The 24580-nt window shown below is 43.6% G+C and overlaps 1 protein-coding gene across 2 annotated transcripts in view; it reads right to left on the bottom strand.

Moving 5' to 3' along the window:
- The window catches only part of LOC147898758 (NAD-dependent protein deacylase SRT2-like), a 111605-nt gene that overhangs the window by 17097 nt on the left and 69928 nt on the right, over positions 1–24580 (bottom strand). For both annotated transcript variants that reach the window (XR_015541568.1, XM_087379529.1), the window contains exon 4: positions 22353–22418. Coding sequence is in view for 1 of the 2 variants with exons in the window: in XM_087379529.1 (XP_087235655.1) it covers positions 22353–22418 (66 nt within the window). In the remaining variant the exon portion in view is untranslated. The remainder of the gene's footprint in view (positions 1–22352; positions 22419–24580) is intronic.

The raw sequence follows: 24580 nt of genomic DNA, 5'->3' as shown, positions 1-24580 counted from the left end.
TTCTAGCCACCCTCTACCTCATGGAGAAGCAAGGAGGAAGGGAAGGGCTAGGAAGAAAGGCTCTGATACCATATGAAGAGACATGGAAGCTAGCTAAGAACGGAATGGAAATATGGAAAGCATAATGAAAGGCAGAATGGAAAGGAAAGAAAGTACAAGTGCAAGGCAATAACCAAAATACTCACAATGTATTGATAGCTTGATGAACAACAGTCATGCAGCAAAAACGAGCTGATCAGGAAGCTCCTGGCACAAAAACGAATTTCGTTTTTGAGCTTCTGCTAGCCCTAGCAACCCAGCAAGAGCCCATGGACTGCCTTGGTAGTCGAAAATCAGCAAGGCAATGTGATATGATAGCCATTGTGTACTTTCCGAGCGTGTGACTTGCCTCTCCATGTTCTTCTCAGGTCTACAAAACTGTCTCAAAGTCAATTTCGCCCCTTTTTTCTTCCTGCTCAAGCCATCTTGTTAAACATGGCTCCTTGAGCTATTTTTAGCAGTGGGACTTTTACCCCTCTCTAACCTTTAGTCCCTCACTCTTACGCTCTTAATCCTTTGCTCAGTTCACAAATCAAATTCACAATCTATCACGGGGCAGGCACACACTATTTCCTCCCAGTCAACCTCCGTGGTAGCAAAAACCTCAAAAAAAAATCAACAATGTTAAGGCTCAAGCTTGCAAATTCCACCAAGACCCAAAATTCCCTAGATGGATCTAGTATGCCACATCTCTACATTTGAGGGCCTCTCCTCAATGCATCATTTACCCCTCTCTTGGGATAACATTGAAGTCACATTTAATGCATTTAGACCCCTTAGCCTTAGATCCACCTAGTCTTATGCCATGTCTCCCTCACCAAGGACCTTGACCTTAATTCCTTTTTGATCATTTCCGTAAAGCCCGAACAAATATAATACAAACATTGATCCTTTAAAGGAAAATGTCGACTGACCCTTCCGAGGTCATGTTGCCTCAACTTGAGCGTAACATTCCTTCCCTCTTCACGCATCAGCGTCCTCGATGATAAAGTTTGGGAATACTCTCCGTAATTGGTATACAAATTCCTAGGTAGCTTCTGATAGAGGTAAACCATGCCATGCAACCAACACCATGGGTATCTTTCAATTGCGTACTTGCATTGTTCCTCGGTCCAGGATTCTCGTTGGTTTGCGTCCTGCATTATCTTCTATCTCTTGAAACAAAACAACACCCTCGATTAGTGAGTCACCTGTATGCAAAATTTTCTTTAAACGAGAAACATGAAACACTGGGTGCACCTTATAACCCTGTGGTAATTCTAATTTATAGGCCACCTTGCCTATTCTTTTTAGAATTAACCACGGCCCACAATATCAGGGTGATAACTTAGCACACTCTCTAGCAATCAAAGACTTAGAGTGCGAAGGAACTTTGAGAAAAACTTTTTCTCCTTCCTTAAATTCTCTAACGGATCTGTTTTCATCCGCATATGCCTTAGCTCTATCCATAGCTTAGCGGATGTTAGCTCTCGCAAGCGCTAGCATCTCCCGCATCTGAACCACAAAGTTTGTGGCACTAGGCACTTTCTAAGGTACTCAAACTGTAGTTGGATTCGCTGGTCTATAACCATAGTTCAGCTCAAACGGACTGAACCCTGTAGAGGAATGTTTTCTATCATTGTAGGCAAATTCTAATAGTGGCAATCACTTGTCCCATGTATGTTGCCTCAATGACACATATGCTCTAAGCATATCCTCTTAAATTTGGTTGATTCTTTCTGTCTGATCATCCGTTTCTGGATGATCCCCACTACTCATCCCAGTCCTTAGTGTCTCAAACACTACAGTCTTAAAATGACTGGTAAATTTGACAACCCTGTCTGACACTATGAATTTGGGTAATCCATGCAAACGAAATATATGTTTAATAAACAAATCTGCCACTTGCGGGGCACTAACAGACTCTCTGGTTGGAATGAAGTGAGCCATCTTGGTAAGACAATCAACTACCACAAGGATAGAATCATATCCACCTTGTGTCGTACATAGACCTACAATAAAGTCCATGGAAATGCTCTCCCACCTTTTAGTGGTATTTCCAAAGGTTGTAAAAGTTCGGGTGGCTTCACTCGCTCTGCCTTCCTTACCTGACACGAAAAACAACGTGTTACATATTCATGAATATGTTTTTTCATTTTTGGCCAAAAGAAATCTCGCTTCATGAGATCATATGTTTTCTCGACTCCTGGATGTCCCGCACATGGGCTATCATGGCATTGTTGAATGACTCTCTGCCTGAGATCATTCTGATTAGGTACTACTACCTTGCCATTTCTTTTCAGCATACCATCTCTTATGATATATTTTGCATGAGTTTGGCCTTTTCCGGATGCTAGGTCACCCTTTTCCGGATGCTAGGTCACCCTTTTCCCTGGGTTTGAATACATGAGCCTTAGGCTAGAGATTCTAGACAAACTCGTCCATCTTTTGAGTTTCTCTTATCTCGATCATTAGAGCACTTTCTAATACCGTGAAACTCATATTATGCATAATACGTGAGAACACATCAGCAACTTTATTATCCTTTCCTCTTTGGTACCGAATCGTCAAGTTAAACTCCTGCATGAGTTCTGCCCACCTAGCTTGGCGGCCTCTCAAGTCAGGTTGTTTACAAAAATGTTTCAGAGTATCATGATCAACATCAACATAAAACTCTGACCCATACAAATAATGTCTCCATGTTTTCAGAGCATGGACAACAGCATATAACTCTAATTCATGAGTTGGCTAATTTCATTGAGAGGGAGAAAGCTTCTTGCTTTCAAAGGCTACTGGCCTTCCCTCTTGGAGGAGAACTGCTCCTACCGCAATGCCACTTGCATCGGTTTCAAGGAAAAACGGTTTCTGGGGATCAACTATTTTTAACACCAGTCCTGAGACCACAGCTTGTTTTATGGTGATAAAACTCTCCAGTTGATTCTGTCCCCATATAAAAGGTACTTTATCTGAGGTCAGATCAGTCAATGGCGATACTATTTTGGAATATTCTTTAATATGCCTTCGACAAAATTGGACAAATCCCAAGAATGATCGCAAAGCGGTCAAACTCTGAGGGATAGGCCAAGTCAGTATCGCAACCACTTTCTTTGGATCCATTTCCACCCACTCAGGAGTAATAATGAATCCTAAATATTCAAGTCTTACCATACACAATACAATTTTCTTTTTATTTACATAAAGACAGGCTTTCCTCAAAGTATTGAACACTATTCTTAAGTGTTCGTGATGCTCAACAATACTTTTGCTGAACACAAGAATATCGTCAATAAAATGTACTAAAAACTTTCCGATATACGGATGTAGTAAATCGTTCATAAGCATGACAAAATATAGCTGGAGCATTGGTAAGTCCAAACGGCATTACCAAAAACTCATAATGTCCAAACCTGCTTCTAAAAGCGGTTTTATGCACATCCTCGGCTCTAATATGGATCTGATGGTAGCCACATTTAAAATCTATCTTACTGAAAATTATGGCCCCATGTAACACATCTAGCAAATCATCGATGCAAGCCATCGGATACCTGTGCTTAATAGTGATACTCTGTAATCTATACAGAGGTGAAAAGTATCATCTTTCTTTTTCTTTAATATCACTGGCGAAGCAAAAGGTGAGAAACTGGGTTGAATCCGCCCCAGCTTGAGGTATTCTTCTAGTTGTCTTCGTACCTCCACTTCTTCGGTAAAACTTAACCTATAGGAAGGTCTATTTACAGGTTCTGCCCCCGGGATTAGTTCAATCTTATGTTGAACATTCCGCTTTGGAGGTAACCCATTTTGGGTAACATCAGTGCTAGCTGAAGGACCATCAATCGGCTCTACTGATGCTGTACAAAGAAACAAAAACTCTTCTTGAGCTTTTCGAACTTCCATTACGGAAACCAACAGTCCTTGAGGTAAATCTTTTTTACCTCGTAAGACATACAGTACATCATTCATCTTGAATTGATAAATGTGCATTTTCTAATCTATGGCTGGATTCTTCCTAGAATGCCAAGCCTTACCCAGGGCTATGTTTGCGTGAGCAAGCTTTGTAATTTCAAAATCAAGCTTCTCAGCATAGTCCTGAATTCGAAGTTCCAACTGGGTAACCCTTTGGTCCCATACTTCAGTTGAACTTCCGTCTGCCATTCTGATTGTATATGCATAGTCAGATGGGCTAGTCTTTAATTTCAGCCTCTTTACAAGCTTGGAGTTAATTACATTGTGCGTTGACGTTGAGTCATACAACACAATGACGTCATGATTGGTAAAGAGTGTATCGTTAAAGATTGTATATCCCGTAGCTGTGGGCTTTGACAAGACATTATCAGGTGCACTAGTTACTAACTTAGCAACAAACACACATAACAATACAGGTACTGACCTTTGAGAAGATCCCGCTAGTTGAATCTGCATCTGTTCTGCTATGGGACTTCCCTCCATTTCCACGACGCATTCTGAGATCACCATCTCAGCCATCCGACGATCTTTGTTTCGTGGGCAATCTTTCCACTGATGAGACTGAAGGCATCCAAAACACAAGCCTTCTCTCCTTGCTTTTTCTCTTTGCTCTGGGTTCAAAGAAGACTTCGACCCCTGCCATTGGTGTTACTTTTCTTTTCACTCCAATGGTGGTACTTGGTTTAGGAGTCTCAATTGGCTTCGCCTACTTGGCTTGACCACTAGGCTGTCAGGCACTTCCTTTGCTAATCCACTTCTTCTTAAACCCAGTTTTCTTCGGGTACTCATACCGAGTCCCAACCTGCACAAACCCACTTGGTCTGTTCCCTTTTGCATCCTCATAGTTCAGGGCTATGGCAATTGCTTCATCTAGCGTGTTTGCATACTTAGCCCGAACTTCCATCTTGATCCGATCATTCAGTCCAAAGATGAAATCTTTTACCTGGATTGACTGAGGTAGAGGTTCATAAACTTTCATTACACTTTCTCTGAACTTATCAGTGTATTCCACCACTGATAAATTTCTCTGACGAAGGTTTCGATACTGATCCCAAGCTCGGGATGCTTCGTCAGGAGGTAAGAAGTATTTTTCTAAATTCTGTTTTAAACCCCTCCCAAGTAGTGGATGCCACTCCATCTTTATGCTGTTTTATCCACCACTGATCCACTGCCTCATTAAACATATGAGTGGCCTCACGGATTTCTTCATATCATTCCTGATTTCACAAATGGTGAAGGCCTCATCCCATTTGTGTAACCAGGTCTCTATGATATCGGAAGTACGGTCAGACATTCGACCAGAATACTTTTCTGGCCTGTAATTGGCAATATTAGGCACCTTAGCCCTCCTAGGCTCGACCGTATGAACACTGGATTCAAGCTCCATTGGAGCTTTACCTTTCTCTTCATGAGATGGTCTAGGACACATACTATGAACCATTTTCCTGAGCTCAAATTGCCCTACATTTGCTTGGAACTGTTGTGCTAAAATCTGTTGCAAGGCATCCTCCAATAATGTAATTCTACCGGATAGTGTATGGCTTGCTGGGCACGATACTTGTGGGGTCGGCCGGACTCCTGACTCTACGAGATCCACCCTAGAAGCTTCTTCTTCAACTTCCATTTAGGTCGATGGGTGTTTTAAAAAAATAATAATAAATAAAGTACCGGCTAAAACTGTATTTACAAATTACTTTTCAATCTCATAACCACAAAAGGTGTCTAAACAAGCGTGACCATCAACTGAAAATAGCTGAGAACCAAGATGAATATCTTTTCCCTATACTAGGGAAATATCTGCAATCTCAAATAACTCAAACACCGAGGGCAAATAAACTAGCATATACCCCAACAAAACTTAAAAGGCATAGAAAGCTCCCTGGTCATACTTCTGCTGCATGAAGAGATCAATTTGTCCCTGTGAGCACTCCCAACCTGTATTTATAATCTGTCCTGCAACCACCCCAGAACAGCAACGATGCCTAGACCACGAATATGCGGGACTGTCTACCCCTTCCCACGAGCTCAAGACCAAGCACAGTGCCTCTCCAAATCCCAGTTACATTCCTAGTCCAGCCAGCCACAATGCCAACTCGTGGAGTGCACGTTATGTGCAATAGTTGAACAATCGTTTTTTTTCACACCCGGCTCCTGCGATGCCTAGGAGCCCTGAAGGTAGCAATCCATGACCCTTCACGTGCGCCACTCAATCCAAACAATAAGAAATCGATTGCGCCGACCCTGTTCGAGACTCCGTGAGCCACCGTAAATTCTATCTGGCCTTACAACGCCTCAGGAATCAGCCCCGAGAATCACGAATCAAGTTCCTTGTATACATGCAGTTCTCCCGCACAAGCTTTTCCTAGTCCGTGCGTGATCAAGAATAAATCCTCTTCATGACATCGCCCACGTTCACGACGAAGGCATCAGCCTTGGGCTTAACTACTCTCTACTCGTCGTCCTTGCTCCGTAGTAGCTACAAACCACGAAGATCCTTACATAGAGGCTGAGGACGTCGAGGCCTGCGCGGCTAGTAACTCTGAAGTTGATGTAGTCCTCGTAGTTGAAAGGCTTGTAGTAAGCCTCGACTTGCTCCTCTAATGGCCTCACGGCTGTAGCTTGCTAAGGCTAAACGAAGAAGCCAAGCGACAGGCTCGCCAACCAAAATTCAGCACAGCCTGATGTTCCACGCATCGTTCGTCCACACCTTCATCCCTCTTTTCTGATCACCACGCTTCCGCTTTGATACCAAAATCTTACGCTCTCAATCCTTTGCTCAGCTCACAGATCAAATTCACAATCTATCACGGGGCAAGCACACACAATTTCCTCCTAGCCAACCTCGGTGGTAGCAAAAACCTCAAAAAAAAATCAACAACGTGAAGGCTCAAGCTTGCAAATTCCACCAAGCCCCAAAATTCCCTAGATGGATCTAGTATGCCACATGTCTACATTTGAGGGCCTCTCCTCAATGCCTCATTTACCCCTGTCTTGGGATAACATTGAAATCATTTGCCCCTTGGCACATTTAATGCATTTAGACCCCTTAGCCTTAGATCCACCTAATCTTGTGCCATGTCACCCTCACCAAGGACCTTGACCTTAATTCCTTTTTGATCATTTCCGTAAAGCCCGAACAAATATAATACAAACATTGATCCTTTAAAGGAAAATGTCGACTGACCCTTCCGAGGTCATGTTGCCTCAACTTGAGCGTAACACTATCCTTGGCCCATGGAATTAATTGCACTGAAGTGTCGTTTGAACTGTTTTAATCAACTAGAGACTATGGTAGTCACCATAGATTCGTAAAGCTTAGAAATTCACATCTTCGTGATAGGTACTCCCTTAAACTTTCTACTTGGTGTACCAAGATGCCATTATCCTGTTTGAGCTACTGCCACTCCTCATGGATTTTTTGCATCTACATACTTCTATCTTGCTTTTGCTGATGAAACGTGTCGAGAAATTCCAACACCTTTCAGGCCCCTGCATAGGTAATTTATGTCGTTTCTGAGGGCTCATATCTGACGTGGATTCCAAATCTTCATTCACTCTATTGCCCTCCACTAGAGATGGGGATTTCCACGGCTGATCATCCCGCACATGCTTTCCCCCCTCGTTCTATTTTTCTAGGACATTCTAGACTTGATCATTCTTTAGAATGGGTGGTTCCTCCCGTGGATTGTCCTCTGCATTTCCCTTTTCCTTCTGTGTTCTTTTTTCCTGCTCTGATGTCAGAAGTTGATTGTACTTATTGTCTCTTGGAGTGTTTGGTCTCTTTGGAGTGCACTTGGTTCTAACTACCCTCTTCTTCGGGGTGCCTCTAGGGGCTCTTGCAAGCCTTTGTTTTTCCTCGCAAAATATTCTGCAATTTCTTCTTTTCCATAATTGACCGTCTACAAGGCCTCCAACCGTTCCCTATCTTCAATTTCCAGTAGGGCTTTTACTGTAGCTTCGGCTTCCTAAATTGACTTTGAAATACATTGACCAGGTGTCGGTTCATTCAGGATGTGCGCAAACAGAGCGAACCAGATCCATTTCGCCTATCAAGATTGAATTGCCAGGGACCGAAGGGTGCCAGAAGGAAATCCATTGCAGGGCTGCTCCTGCTGATTTCTCCTGCCCGAGTGCTTGAGAATTTCTCCAGACATATTCGCCTTTTTGCTTGTTGTTTCAAGGTTCCTAGAGCCTTTAGATCAGTCAATTGCTTCCCAAAAGCTTTCCTACTACCTCAAAATCTTCAGATCCTATTGCCTTGTTTGCAGCTAGCTTTTTGTGTGCCAGGAACAACCAGTGTGGTTGTTTTGCTGGTCTTTGTCTTGCCATGACTCCCTTGAAGGGTATCAGAGCTGCCACAACAGACTTGGCTGATTTCTCTCCTGCCAGGACTCCCTTGAAGGGTATCAGAGCTGCCAGGTTAGAGCTATCATCCAAAATCGGAAGAAAGGTGGCCATGGGATATTGCCATGGACTGGGATGCCTTTTCTGTGATTGCATAGCAAGACGGAAGTGCCTGTGAATGAATTATTCAATTGGCTGATTTTGGGCTGATGCACGATAGTGCTTTTCTTGTATTTGGATGCCTTTTGAATAAATGATAAAGAAATACCGAAAGGGGCACTAAGTTTAGGGCCAATCTGGTGTCTAGTGCAAGACAGGGGCAATCTAGCTCTTGATTTCAGTTTCTGTTATTTATTTTTTGGTTGGCTGTAATAATTCTCTAAGAAGCTAAAATTATGGTATTTGCTGGTTATATTATCTGTTCACTACCCTTTGGGGTTCCCGAACGTCGGTTTCAGTGGTTCCATTGTCGGGACATCACCAGCTTTCTCAAGGGGGTGAGACTTGTGGTTGTTGGGATGATGCTGGGATGCAAGAAAAACAAGGGCGAAGCAGTGAGGGGAAAATCACAGGCTGGGAATTTGCTCCCGAGCTATCCTATCACATTGCTTTGCCGATTTTTGACTACCAAGGCAGTCTATGGGCTGTTGGTAGGTTATCCCAAAGCTGCCAGAAGCTCAAAAACAAAATTCCTTTTTGTGCCAGGAGCCTCCAGATCAGCTCGTTTTTGCTGCATGCCTGTTGTTCATGCCTTCCCAAAGCCCCAAATCTGATTCGTACACCTTCCAAGAGCCTTCTAGGCCACACGCCTATCAAAATTGCACTTTTTCGGGCAGTTTGGAGCTCTAGGCAACTCAATTGGCTTCCAAGCGGGAGGATTTGCTGAGTCGCACTTGCCAGAGGCTTTTGGGGGCTGCCAGACCTGATTTCATTGTTCCAGATCCACTCCAGGGTCACCAGACAGGCTTTCGGGGTGTCAAATTGGTACTAGATTTGTTTTGCCTATCAGGATTGGACTGCCAGGGGCTGAAGTGTGCCAGAAGAATATCGTTTTTGCTGTTTTTTCACCTCTTCCAAGGCTGCTCCAACTGATTTTGCCTGCCAGAGTGCTTAAAAACTGCTCCAAACATATTCGCCTTTTTGCTTGTTGCTGTTTCAGGGTTCCCACAGCCTTCAGATCAGTTGATTGCTTCCCAAAAGCTTTCATACTGCCTCAGAACCTTCAGATCCTATTGCCTTGTTTGCAGCTAGCCTTTCTGCGTGCCAGAAACAACCAAGGTTGGTTGTTTTGATGGTCTTTGTCATGCCAAGACTCCCTTGAAGAGTATCAGAGCTGCCAAGACAGACTTGGCTAATTTCTCTCCTGCTAGGACTCCCTTGAAGGGTATCAAAGCTACCAGGTTAGAAATACCATCCAGAATCGGAAGAAAGGTGGCCATGGGATATTGCAATAGACTGGGATGCCTTTTTGTGATTGCATAGCAGGACGGAAGTGCCTGTGAACGGATTATTCGGTTGGCTGATTTTGGGCTGATGCACGACAATGCTTTTCTTGTATTTGGATGCCTTCTAAATAAATGATAAAGACATGCCGAAAGGGGCGCTAAGTTTAGGGCCAATCTGGTGTCTGGTGCAGGATAGGGGCAATCTAGCTCTTGATTTCGGTTTCTGTTATTTATTTGGTTGGCTGTAACAATTCTTGAAGTGGCTGAAATTATGATTTTGGCGGTTAATAATTGTTCACCGCCCTTTGGGTTTCCTGAAGGCCGGTTTCAGGATCTGAGTTTTAAAACTCAAGAAATAAAAATCATGGAAAAGGATTTTATGGAGTAGAAGATTGCCATGCACAAGTCCGTTCAGGAGTATCAAGAACAGTTGCAAAAGAAGGAAGAAATATAAAAGCAGCTGCAAGCCTCGCTCGACATGTCAGGGTTGAATTGGAGCAACTAGCAGCAGAAAATAAGAGATTACAGGTGGAGAATATCATGCTACAGGTGCAGCTGACAGCTTTGAGGCTAGTAGAGGAACAACTGGGTCCATGGTTGATGATGAATCTGAAATTTCGGGACATTCATGCCAGATATGGAACTGGCTGAGCTGAAATCTAAGGTCACGCAGTATATGATGGGATTGTGGACTCGGATCCAGAACCGATTATTGCATTTGGAAAAACAGCCCTCCCAGGCTTGGGAGCAACATAAGCAGGCCACTTCCAATTTTCTCCTGCAAAAGCATGTTCAAGAACTACAAAAGGAGGTGTATCAGTTGAGATCTAAGCTGTTTGTAGTGGAGAGGTTGGGGATGACAGACCCTCTGATGGAGGAAGACTAAAAAATGGAACCTGAGGTACCAAAAGCGTCATCAGCCAGGTTCAGTTTGACTTTCAAAATTTTATTATCATCTGAATTCTGTTGTTTTTCCAAATGTTGTGAAGATGGATGAGGATCCTGCTGCAGACCAATTGGCTGCAGAAACTTTGGTTATGGCATCCAATGCCAGTAAATCTGGTAAGTCCAAAATTGTTCGAGAGGAAGCCACAGAAGTTGACCCTGATATTCTAAAGAATCTGGATGAGGTGATGGATAGAATAACTGAACACCCAGATGCTTCTCTATCTGCTGATAACAGACTCATGGAGGTAGTGTGCAGAGACCATTTATCCAACGGGTGGCTTATGCCAACTCGGAAAGCCAAGATGAGGATGTTCAATTTACCGACAAACCAGATAAAGATGATAGTCCTTAGGTGGAGTCTACCCCAGCAGTACAAACTGCTAAACAAAATATTTGAATCACTTTGTGATATTGAGATATCTCCGTTTACCTGTGCATTTAGTATATCATCCTATTTATGTAAACCAACCTGTTTATGATCGGATTGCTGGTTTTTCTTGATCTGGCACACTTTTGTCATACATTTCTACTCTGGGTTGTACTTGACAACTGTATATGGAGGCTGCCAGTAACTTGGTACTGCGCAAAGCTCTATTGGTAGCAAACCGCACAGTCCTAGACTGGTGAGATGTCGCACTAGGAAGGGGGTCAACTATAACTCTGAGTATGAAGTGCAGAATTATCTGATCGGGCTCTAGTGCACTTAGGTCAGAAATTGTCTCAAAATTTATAAACCACCAGGATGTGCCAGGTGTCAATTCAGCTTATTATCTACCTATATGGGTTGACAGTTTAAGATCCGAAGGGACATACAATGAAACGTTATAGCTACTGGGAACCGGTTTATGGTTTCAGGAATGATATCCGCACAAGGGGCGGCATAGCGCAGCTCTAGAACTGAATTTGAATCTGAAAGAGAATATGAATGTTCATGGCTATGTTTGCCTATCTTTTGTTTATTTTTGAGTTCCTCTTCATATTGCAATCGGAATGAGAGAGAGAGAGAGAGAGAGAATTTATACTTAATTGTTTACCAAAACCAATTCTGAGAGAAGAGAGAAGATTGCAAAGTGAGGTCCAGCCTTTGCATTGCAACCCATTTCAACCAAATACAAAGTCGGAGTGTTCAATCCCGTTAACAAGGTGAGGTTAGTTCTAAAGAGACCTATGGAATAAGACCATTTCTTTGGGCACACTTATGAAATAAGATCGTTTCTTTGTTGATCAATCTGGCATTTGTGTAAGGTCCTCATTAATAAAGATAGCTGTCCCTTTTAGAGTCGCCCTTCATGTCTTGCTTTTGCATCCTTGAGCATGATGATAAGTGGTTTCTCCCTTCATTCACGTACTTCAGCGATTTCTCCCTTCATTCGTCCTCAATGTAAGCTTGCTCTATCCCAAACTTCTCATTCATGTGCTTTTTGGCTATGTCCAAAAGGGTTGCTTACATTCTCCTTGACAACCGACATCCTATTTAAGGGCTTCATTCTTGTCACCTACTCTCGTACCTTGAATCACCTTTGGGACCTATGTCCAATGGCTACATGTGCCCACGGTTCTATGTCCTTAGCTTGTGCCTCCAAGCTTTGCTTCAATCTTTGCTTTCTTTTTCATTGATTCTTCTATGGGTGTTTTCCAATTGCTAACCATTTTTTAATATGGCACTCTCCTTTAATACAACCAAGGTATTTGTGTCAATGAGCCCATGCTTAAGCCCGTGTACTTTCAATTGCAAAGTCATGATCCTAGAGGCGTATTCACCTATTGTTTTCTTGAGAGCATTGTGTTGCTTCCTCCGCTTTCCAAAAGAGGAAAGTTCTTGAAAGCACTTTCCATAACTAGAAAGAAGAAAGCAAGGAGCTAGGTGTCAAATCAATAGATGAGTGCAAATGAGTGAAGGTGTGTCTTTTATAGTCCTTTCCCAAATTTCTCCTATTTAGCCCTCTCTAATTCATTATAGGCCTATTGCTGACCCCAACTAATTTAGCAAGATTAACCCCTTCATTACATTCAATAACTGACAATTGCCCAAAACCAACATGGGCTGCCCCTCCTGGTAGGATTTTTATCTCACAATGAAATATGAGTACAAAACTTATAGCCAAAACTTGTTTGATGTTTGTGGATTTTCTGTTACAGGAAATGGAGAGACTTAGCCCTTTGAAAATTGAGAGATTCCCATGCCACTTGAGGATGATAATCCTTAGGATATGATTCAACTGGAGCCTCATGAGCAGTCACATGCTGAGGTAGATACTCCTGCTTCAGATGTTTCAGATTGCAGCCAACTGTTGAGGATGGACAGCCACCAGTTACTAGATAACTACAAGTTGTCTCACAGCCTATTGTATATGCACATCCTACAGGTGGTGAAGCAAGTAAAGAATTACCAAAGTGGGCTATCTTGACTTTTAAGGACACCAGGAGAGCCTTCTTTAGGTAGGCCCAGGGGCAAGCCAATGCTGAGCCACTTGTCCTAATTCTAACTACTTGCTAGATACATGCCATTGAGTTGGCAACTCTGGAGCTTTATAAGGCCATGGTCACATGAAACACCTCTTGGCCGCTTGCTAAGCGCCATAAAAATGGGGCAATAAACCCCTCTTGATACCTACACATTTAATCCAAGGCGCTCAACCATGGCACCCATCAACTGTTAGCTCTTGCATGCAATAATAAAATATTGGACTAGTCATAGTCTCTACGGGTGTCCCCACCAAGCAAACCAATGCATACGCACATACATTTAAGATTCAACCCTCTTTGACTATAATTAAGGGGCTGTGACCAATAGTCAAGTTAGGCGAATCTCTCAAACCGAGGTTGGAATATCTTGGTTGACTAGAGTCAGCCTTCTTGGTCTAAACCAAGTCTCCCTGATCAGTCAAGCCTTCTTGACCGAAGTCAAGTGTCTTTGATCGAGGTCAATGCTTTAACCAATTAGACGAACTCTTTGACTATAATTGTAAATAAATAAGGAACTCTTTAACTATGATCAAATAAAAGGTCAACTCTATATTTTTCTTGGAACATTTACAACTTGGTGACATCCCCTCGGCTTCTAATCAATTGTCCTCAACTGAAGAGATTCTTTGTAAATACCCAGAACTTGTGAATAATCAGACAACATGTCTTCATCCATCCACTTGGCATTCAATGTCAAATAAATTTTGAGCTTGACAAGGTACCTATCAAATACCTTGCTCTGAGGTCCCTTGCGTACCGTACGATACACAATTTGCTCTGGTTGAAGGACCTCTTCCAGCTCATCCACTTTCAGTGGATCTTCGATTATAGGTTTTGTAGGCTCCCGACCCTTGATATTTCTTTAGAAGACTCACATGAAAGGCATTGTGAATCTTCCAATGCTCTGGCAACTGCAATCTATATGCTACCTCATTGATTTCATCTGTAACCTGGAAGGGGCCATAGTAACTGGTAGACAACTTGGCATACACTTTTTCTTTGCCTTTAAGCTTGTGGAGCCTGGCTTTCTCAAACTTTAAAAGTACCCAATCTCCTCGCTTGAGGTCTACCTATCTTCTATGCTTATCTGCCGCTTTCTTTTGTCTCGCCTAAGATCTTTCTATTGTTGTCCGCACTTGGTTGAATGCTGTCAAGAGATCTCTGACATACTGATCGGCTGCAAATATCTCGTCTTTAGTCTCAGGATTGGTGTGGCAGAATTACCTTTCCAAAGATGACCTCGAACAAGGCTTTACCTGTGGAGCAGTAAATTGTAATATTGTATGCAAACTTTATAAGTAGAAGGTACTTTTCCCAACCTGGATTTTTGATAAGCCTTGTAGCATTTCAAAAAGCTTAAATATGCTGCTTCACTTTGACCATCTGGATGGAAAGAAGAAGAAAGTTCAGATTCATCTCCAAAATGTCAAATAAATCTCTCCAGAATAGGCTGGCCATTGTGGGTCTCAGTGACTGACAATGGACTTAGGCATATTGTGGTGCTTAAAGATTTGAGCTAGGAAAACCTTGGCCATATGGTCTGCCTTGATTGTCTTCCGTACTAGAATGAAATGGGCCTGCTAGCTAAATCTGTCTATAACAGTCCATATCCCATCAAATTATTTTTTTTCAAGAAAATTACTTCATTGAGTATGAACGAAAACCACGAGAGCAAGCTCAAATGCGGGAGTACATCATGCAATGCATGAGGGGAAAAAAAAACAGCTCAAAATGAGCTAATGAAGAACCAAGGCGGAGGCTGAAAATGCCATCTCAACCTTGAGGGAGACTCAGAGAAGAAAAAAGATCCTCTCCAAACTCTGAAAAAAGTAACTCTCCTGGCAGTGGCTGCTGTGGAGGATCCCTGCATGCTCGCCCAAATGGCCATCAGAGTGTGTACTCTGTCGGTCAGAATACTGGCCATAGCCTGGGAAGGGTGAACCTAGATACCCTCTATCACCTCTGAACACCTGGCTCTCCAAATATGCCAAGTTGCAATGCTAGCTAAAATCTCCCAAGACGTGTCTACTGAGGCGTGAGCAGCTCTGAAAGGAGTGAAGGGAACATCCTGGAGGAAACAAGACTCCACTGAGTGTCGCCGTACAATGAGAGCTGGATCTAGATCATGTCCCTCAATAAACACCTGAGGGCCAGTAAGAGATAACCAAGCCACTGAACCCTAGGTCATATAGAAAGGTGATGTATGAAAGATGCTGAAAATCCTAGCAACACCTTTCCAGATTGTCCTCGCCTCTGAAAGAAGTGACTCTGAGAGGACGCCTCCAAGAAAATAGCAATGTCATTTGCTAGATCATAATCAATGAGGTCCTCCTCTTGTCTGAGCAGTAGTCTGAGGCCAAAATTGTCAGCTTGAGATCTAAGAAAAATGCTCCTAGCCTTAGCCACAAATAAGAAAAGAAAAGGGGCAAGAGGGCATCCTTGATGGACTGATCTGAAAATCTGAAATCTGTCTCCCCTGACCCCTTCAATAAGCACATGGCTGTGGGCTGATCTGTACAAGGCTGAAATCCCTTTGATACAAGCATATGATGAAATTCCAAAATGACCCTCATTCTCTCATAGTTGCTATTCTGAAAGCGTGGGGCTGCTTCAAAAACCCACTTCGCAGAGTTCCACCCACCTCTTGTGAAGAAATTCAAAGGCAGCCAGCCATGTGGAATGACTCGATTTTGGATGACCATGGCAGGCCACTTGGAGTGTCACATTATATGCAGTGGTCTAGATGGGAGAGGGGACCTGCTTCTACTGTAGGCACTTGGCAGGCCTTTATGAGACTTCCAGAGGATCAGAGACTTTTAGTAGTTGGCCACCTCAGAGGGAGTGCACTCAGGATACAACACATACATGCATCCATTCCGCCAGAGTGGATTGACACAGATGACATGCCGCTCACAAAGTCCACTTGGTGGGGAGTGTTTTCAGGGACGGGCATTCCGTTACAGATTGTTGCACTGTAGAATGCACATGAGGATACCCTTGTCTTTGATGTTCACTCGAAGGCAGACTTATCAGATCTTCTGATGATATTCTTTTGGAGGTTGCACAGTCAGGATTGCAGGTTTCATGGAGTGGGGCAGGGACTCACATTGGTCTCTTGACCCTGATCCTATTCTCCTTGCGCTGGGGTCTTGGAGACTCTGGCTGTATGGTGGTTCCCCTATTAGGTTCTTGCAGTGGGACCCAGGGGAGTGGGAATGGATTGATGAGGGGAACCGGAAGAAGAGCTCCCCTTCTTTCGCTACACAGTTAGAAATGCCATGAGGCTTCAGCTCAGCAGTAGAGGTTGGAGGCCCTCTAGAGCGCCACATTGGAATAGTTTTCATATTTCCATAGTTGTGCGGAAGAACTTTTGGCGTAGGCTCTAGAAATCCCTCAGGAATAGAAAGATCACCAAGTTTGGGGCTGACCCTACTTGTCCTCGTTTTCACATGGCAGTTGAGTTAGTACAGCATTGCCTTTGGGAGTGCAGAGGACAACCTTGGATTTGTTTTGTATTGCAGCAGGTGCTCATATTAGTTGGAACAAGTCCAATGGCTTTTGGATCAATGATGATGACATTCCGGACGGGGGGGCTGATTTGGGCTTCACTTGGACTTAGACCTAGGATGTCAGGTCGGAATGCTAGGTGTCAGTACGATACCTAGGATGCCAACTCAACATGGGTATCTCCTCTTCGCAGCAATTTGTGTTGGAGAGCATTAGGAGGAAACTCCTTTTCTCGAGTTCAACCAGGTTAGACCTTGCATCCAGGGTGGTGGTTGTTAACCAGGTTTTGCTAGCCACGGCTTGGTATGTTTGCTCTTGTTGGTACAGCTCCATGGATTGCTCATAAGGCCTATAAGGAATTTTTTCTCGAGTGGGCTAGATGGCACAACAAACACTATTGCCAAGGCCGCATGAGAGACCTTGATCCTTCCCATGCAGGAGGTGGGTCTCAACATCATAGACCCAGATTTGCAATGTAAGGCCTTGCTTTGCAAGTTTGTGGTCAGAGGTTTTATGCCTAGGAATGAGCCATGGAAAAAAAAAATTCATTCATTGCATTCAGATCTGCAGCCCCTCCTCAAGTGGAGACTAGATGGACAGCATTAAATATATTTTCACTTTAGCCCGTCTTAGGTCCCCTTCCTCCCTGCTTATGGTCGCTATTCTGAAAGCTTAGGCCAGCTTCAGAAATACCCTTCGGAGACTTCCTCCCTCCTCTCTCGAAGAGATTGACAGGCAGCCTATCATGTGGAATGACAATATACTTGATGAGCATGGTCAGCAGCTTGGTTTGTCTCATTTTATGCAGTGGTCCGGGTGTGAGAGAGGACCTGCCGCCTCGGTAGGTTCTTGGAAAGCCTTAAAAAGGCTTCCAAGAGATCGTCAACAGCAATTGGTCAGCCACCTTAGAGGAAGTACAGGGAGGATCCTTCAGATAGATGCAGCCTTACCCCATGATTGGGTGGATTCAGATGACGCACTTGTAGTTGTTCACAGTGGATGGGGGCTTTTTCGAGGACAGGTATTTCAGGTCATTGCTTTTTTGGGAGCACAGGACGATGCCTTGGTCTTTGGTGTACAGTCAGGTGATAGGTTGTCTATTTCTTCAAATGATATTCTTTTGGGCATGCCTTTTCATCCTGTTGGGATAATAGGCTATGTGGAACAGGTCAAGGACTCTGCTTGGCATATAGATCCGAGCCCTCATCTTTCTATCTCGGGTTCATGGAGGTTCTGGCTCTATGGAGGATTCCCCATAAGTATCTTCAAGGGAACTCGGAGAGTAGGAATGGATAGTTGCAGGGAACCAAGAGAAGAGTCTCCCTTTCTTTGGTTACACGGTCAATAATGCCGGAGGTTCCAGATCAGTTGTAGAGGTTGGAGACCTTCCAGAGCCCCTCATTGTGAGAGTTATCAAGTTTCTGCAGATTTCCAGAGTGTCTTTTGGAGGAGGCTCTAGAAATCCTGAAGAAATAGAAAGAACACTTTATTTTCTTGCCTTTCTGTTCATGGAGGGATTACAGTGAATAGGTGGAGGTCTAGGTGTGGGGTAGTCACTTGTCCTAGGTGCTCGTTTGCAAAGGAGTCAGTTCATCGTTGCTTATGGGACTGCAGGCATGCGAGAGGTCAGGACCTCAGATCTTCTATAAGTGGCAGGATGCTTCCTGGGCCATCTCCATTCAACGACACCTAGTCAGCCTTGCTCTCTGGAGGATGTGCCTATCTCCCACCATAGACCAGTACACGCTGATGTGGATTTTGCTTGGGAGATATGGCTAGTATTACTGCTTGGCTGATTTGGAGGGCTAGATGTACAAAGGCCTTAGATGGATCACAAGTCTACCCTTCTCACACCTTGGCCAATATTTGGGCTGATACCATACACACTCTGATGGTCAGTTGGGCGAGCATGCATGGATCCTCTCGAGCAGCCTCTGCCAGGAGGGTTATGTTCCTTATGGAAAGGGGTTCCCCCTTTTTCTCAGGGACTACACCAGGGTTGAGGTGGCATTTTCAAAGTTTCTTTCCAGCTCATTCTGAGTTCTTGTTATACGCCTCTGGAGTGTTTTTTTCCCCTCATGCCCAACATGATGCAATTACACTTCGAGCTTGCTCATGGGGATTCTTTCATACTTGATAGAAGTCTTTTCATGAAAAGAAAAAAATTATGCACGCCACAATCAATTCGAAGCATATGTGACAAGAATGGTCATCATGTACATATACGCCACTCTACTAGTGTAATTTCACCTCAAATTGACTTCGCAATGGGCGATTCGGCACAATTTTGAAACAATTTGCCTCTCCCAGCGTCTTTACGCATTCGGCCGTATGGGAGTTTGTGATTTCTTGGTCAATTTCCCCCCCCTCAATCAAACTGATAACCATGCCCCCTTGGGAAAGAAAGCAAGCCTTGCTCTGATAACAATACAGTCATGAGGTACTTCAATTCACTACAATTTGTCAAGTAAATCTCTTTGCCAATTGGAAAATCTCTCCCTCTCTCTTCTTTCTTTGCACAGTACAAAAGCCAAGAACAAACATGGGCTGGACCCCCCAGTAGGTTTTTTATTTCACAATGAAAATCTGAGTGTAAAACTTATAGCCAGAACCCATCTGACATTCAGTGGATTTTTTGTTGCAACAAATGGAGAGACTTAGCTCTCTGAAAATTGGCAATTGCCACTTGTCCTACTTCTAACTACTTGCTACATACATGCCCCACTGAGTTGGCAACTCTAGAGCCTCCAAGGACATGGTTACATGAAATACTTCTTGGCCGCTTGCTAAGCTCCATAAAAGTAGGGCAATAAAGTTTAAACCCCTCTTGAACCTGCACATTTAATCCAAGGCACTCAACCATGGCACCCCTTAACTGTTAGCTCTTGCATGCAATACTAAAATCTTGGAATAGTCCTAGTCTCTGTGAGCGTGCCCACCAAGCAAACCAATGTGCACGCACATACATTAATTTCTTTGGTTGACTAGGATCAACCCTCTTTGACTATAATTAGGGGGTTGTGACCAACAGTCAAGATGCCTTAATTGTAACCAATCCTTCCAATCGAGGTTGAAATATCCTGGTTGACTAAAGTCAACTCTCTTGACCTAAACCAAGTCTCCCCGCCTGAAGTCAAGCCTTCTGGACTGAAGTCAATGCTCAACCAATTGAAAGAACTCTTTCACCATAATTATAAATAAATAAGAAACTCTTTAGCTATGATAAAATAAAAGGCCAACTCTATATTTTACTTGAAATACTTACAACTTGGTGACAAGTATACTTACCTTGGGAGTACCCTACTCCCATGATTAGTGTACAATGCCCATTAAGTATGGGAGTTTGAGATGGCAGCTAGTTGCAGCTCTTGAAACAAGGAAAGAATGGTCTTATAACTTCTGCATATGAGACCAAAAGCTGAATTACATCATAGAAAAGACCAACCCTATGGGGAAACTAGAGGTGTGTCTAGTAACCTTAATGTGAACTGAATAGAAATTGGAAGTCTGATCATACTTTGGGGTGAGTGTGTGTGGCTGTTAAAAAAATGATCCCCCAGTGTGGGCTTATCATGGGTCTCGATGTGCATACTGATGTCTTAAGAATATGTCATAGACCTCTTGCTTGACATGGGAGAAGGCCTATCTCAGGTCTTGCAGGAGTCTTGATGTTCTAGGGAGCTATCTAAGGCCTGTTGCTCAACATAGGAGAAGGCTTGCGAGAAGAAAGAGGATATAGCATTCACCCACAAACATGCTCAAAGGTGAATAGGCTACAAGAAGTTTCCATTGCTACTAGAAATCAAGAACAAATGTTGAAGTGGGTATGCGATGATTTTAAAAAAAAATCATGTCTGCCCGCAATTCACCCTTTATCACTTTGAAAAATTATCCATATCTCCTCAAACCAAGTGCCAACAAGCTAGCCTTGAGCACTGTGCTTGCGGCTTCAAAAAACCTTGCCCCAATAATTGAATATCGGAAACGTGGGGGGTGAGGTCTGAAGGTAAGGCAACAAGCATCCACTCCCTAGCCTATGACTCAAATGGGTGGGACCCATGGATGTGTGCAGCGAGGGTGGTGGAGCTCTCTAACTACACATCCTTCTAGAGTTGTAGCATCTTGTCTTTTGAGAAAGTACAAGTTCTTGCGGCCTATGCGAAAGTGGTCGATGATCGGCAGAACTGATGGCCATTCGTTAATGAGAGGCGAAAGGCCGGCTCAAACAATTCGAAGCATCCGTCATTAGGAGAAGAAACGGGGGGGGGGACGGGGGCGGGGGGGCGCTGTTAGAAGAAGAGGGAAAGGAGGGGGGGCTTGGAAAGGAACAGGGAGGGGAGGCTGATGAGAGAGGCTAGGAGGGAGAGAGGGGGGGGAGGGAGGGGCTGAGAGGGAGAGAGAGAGAGGAGGGTAGGGGCTGAAAAAGAGAGGAGGGACTGAGGAGGAGAGAGAGGGAGGGTAGGGCCTGAGAGATTGAGGTAGAGAGGAAGGAGAAGGCTGAGGGGTAGAGAAGCAAGGTGGAGAGGAGAAGCAGCTGCAGGGGAAGGAGAAGCAGTTGCGGAGTGGAGACACAGGCTCTGGGGGTGAGAGAAGAAGGGCGGAGGAGCAGCGGGGAAAGGAACAGTCTGCGGGGGGAAGAAAGAGCAGGGCAGGGGGGCTTCACAGCGGGGGGGGGGGGGACGAAGCTGAGGGGAAGGGCAGGGCCACCAGAGGGACAGAGAGAAGCAGCTAGGGGCCGGGGGGAGGCAGCAAGGAGGGAGGGTGCATGAGGGGAAGTAGCTGCAGCTCATCCATGGATCCGGGTGGAAAGCAGGGTACCTCCAAACTAGGTGAGATTGTCTACATAGAAATGGATAAAATTGCATCTACTATATAAAAACAGTTGGAAAGTAAAGAGGGGGCTCTTCATCTTAGGATAGTTGACCGGCAGAAGGTTAAAAAGAGCCGAACAAGACTCTCAATGAATTCTTCCCATAAGACCACCCATATCTTTGAGCCCCCATGGCAAAGCATTTACAAAGTAGTAAAAAGGCCAGAAACCCATACACTTTATTGTCGAATTCCAAGACCCTCAGACTGTTGAAGGCCCTCAAGTACAGCGATGAAACATCACATATCATATATGGTGGATCATGGGCCATGGTTTAATCATTGACAATATATATCCACTCCCCTTGGCATATATGATATACTTGTAATATGCTTTTATTATTCATTGTATCTGTAATTTCAGGGCGGCCTCATGAATTCATCAAAGAGCATGGAAGGCAATTTTTTTTTGAAACGAGACGTGTTTGGTAACTTTTCCAGCAAAACACATGGCAACACTGCGGTGGTTAAGATGCATAGGCACTTCAAGAGCAGGCATTTACATTCTGTTGGTGTACAGTTATGACAACTTGTTTACAACCCAATCTGATATGAAATGGAAGTATAATCCACCTTGATGATTGTACTGGAATCTCAGAATAGGAAATTCCAAACGCTTATATTTTTGACATGTATCATAATCTCTCTATATTTAAAAACCGAAATCAAACAGGAATCTGTCAGATTCTCAAAATAGCAATGTCTTAATTATCTATGATGAACCAAAAAAAAAAACTATTGCAAGTATAGCCACAAAATAGACCAAAGAACAGGATAAATTTGGGAACAAACCTTCTATAATCGGGTATTCCAGATTCAGTGCTTACCCCAGCTCCAGTCAACACCACAAGCTTCCGGCTATCCTTTCAGATTTTCATAAAACAAGAAAGTTGACATTCTGTTAAACTTCTCTGAAGGCAGGTCGATCTATTTCAAAATAAACTCTCAACAAGAAACTAGAAGAACTGACTCGTGATTTTCCCCTCACGTAAGAGCAAAAAGGGCACTTCTCTTTCTGTTCCTAAAATTGGCAATATATACTTTTTGTAAATTAGAAACACTGGGCGGTTGAATTCAATCCTTAGATTACATATGTTTTGGTGAGCATTGTTAAGAATGCACCCTTACTGGGTCAAAAATTTGTCACAAACAAACAGCCCCAAAAGCCTTTTAAAACAAGTGGTCCTTATCTGAAACAAACAAAGCTCTTTCCTTTCGCCTTACAGGGACCAATCTATGGACACCACAAAGTACAACTGACAATATCCTAGAATTGTCTACACGAATGTCTCAGAGAAAATCTAAAAGCTCATTACTTAACCTAAATACCAAAAATACAGGCAGCAGGCAAGAAATGTTGTTTCAGTAGTTTCAGAGAAACTAAACAAACCTGTAAAAAACATATGCAACACATCTGTGCCTTGATATCTACCTACATGAATCTAGGGAACTCGTCAGTAAAAGAATAACACAAGGTTCTAAAGAATAATATATTTCGTTTCAAAACAGAGGAACATTCAGCAAGATATTAAAGGTTCACCACACACTTGTCACAAACCAAAATCTCATAGCCAGATAAAGCAGGTTGCTGTGCTCAACCTGACAAAACAAGGAGAAACACTCCATGTGAGGACCTAGATTTGAAGAAAGACTCACCAGAAACAGGACCCAGGATGCCATGTTTGGCATAGCTGCATGGAAAAGACAATTAAGGCAAGGTGGCGACTACATTTAATTTTAAAAAACACATGCATGTCACCTGGAATTTGATGTTAGCATTTAAAGCAACACCTCTTTAACACTCTCATGATGCCAGCTTACCTATCTGGGGGGTTGAGGTTTTGGGGCCAGCATTTCATAAAATCAGCTCAAGAAATTTCTAAAATCTTTCTTGAGCAGCTTTCTGAGAGCAGATAGACCAGGCCCTATTCCATCCTTTTTATGGAAAAAGGGAGTCTGACCATAGAATACTAGAAATGGAGAGGGTCGGCAGTTACATCCGGGAAAAGCAAGCCATGCTGACCGATAGACTGCCCCACCGCGCCTAGAAGGCTAGGTCAGAAAGACAATGCCCTATTCCATTCTTCTTATGGAAAAAATGAAGTCTGACCATAGAACTACTAGGAATGGAGAGGATTGTTAGTTGCATATATGAAATGCAAGCCATGCCGACTGATGACTCCCCCAACACATCTAGAAGGCTAGGCCTTGAACACAAAACTGGCCCAATACAAAATCTTATAGTAAGGGTGGATGGCATCAAGTCCCTGGTTTCAGAGATGGTTACAGATCCCCAAGCCTACTCGCAGGACTACAGTGATAAATCTCAGCCTTGCTACACTATTCACGGGACTCCAGCCATGCCAATGTGTAGTCCAGATCAGTTGTCAGATCAAGCACAAGGCCCAAATGCCCGAGAGGTTTCTTTTTGCCAGTTTTTGCTTTGTTTGATAGGTCTCCTGTCACTGCATATTGTGGAGGTGTATTACATACCCCTAGTTCTCCTATGTGGGGGTTATTAGCATGATGTGCCTCAACTTTTTGGTCTCATTGACCTTTTTGAACTCCTACAGACGTTAACATTTCTATGCCTTCACTTTGAATATAACTATAAGTGGAATCTTTGTGTAGAAAAAAGCATACTTGGGGGTCTTAAAGCTTTGTTTAGTCTACAAAATAATGCAGAAACTAAAACTTTTTTTCCCCAAAGAAAAGACCTCTGTTAAGTATGAAAAAAACTGTGAGAACACAACTCAAGGGAAAAGTACATCATGTGAGGTAGCCACCTCAACCCTATGGGGGACTCCGAGAATGGGGAGCCGCTCAACGAAAACAGTCCTCCTGGTAGAGCCTGCCCGTGAAGACCCCTGCCTGCTCCCCCAAATGGCCACCAAGGTGTATATCGTATCTGTCCAAATACTGGCCAATGTGTGTGCAAGGTGAGCTCCATGCTGATATGCAGGCCAAAATCCCCCATGAAATATCCACAAAGTCATGTGCAGGTCTATATGAAGAGCCAC

Source organism: Dipteris shenzhenensis, chromosome 9, assembly GCF_047967505.1.
Source record: "Dipteris shenzhenensis isolate YYH24624 ecotype China chromosome 9, Dip_SZ_1.0, whole genome shotgun sequence".
Classification (NCBI taxonomy): Eukaryota; Viridiplantae; Streptophyta; class Polypodiopsida; order Gleicheniales; family Dipteridaceae; genus Dipteris; species Dipteris shenzhenensis.
This window is presented reverse-complemented; position numbering and strand designations above follow the sequence as displayed.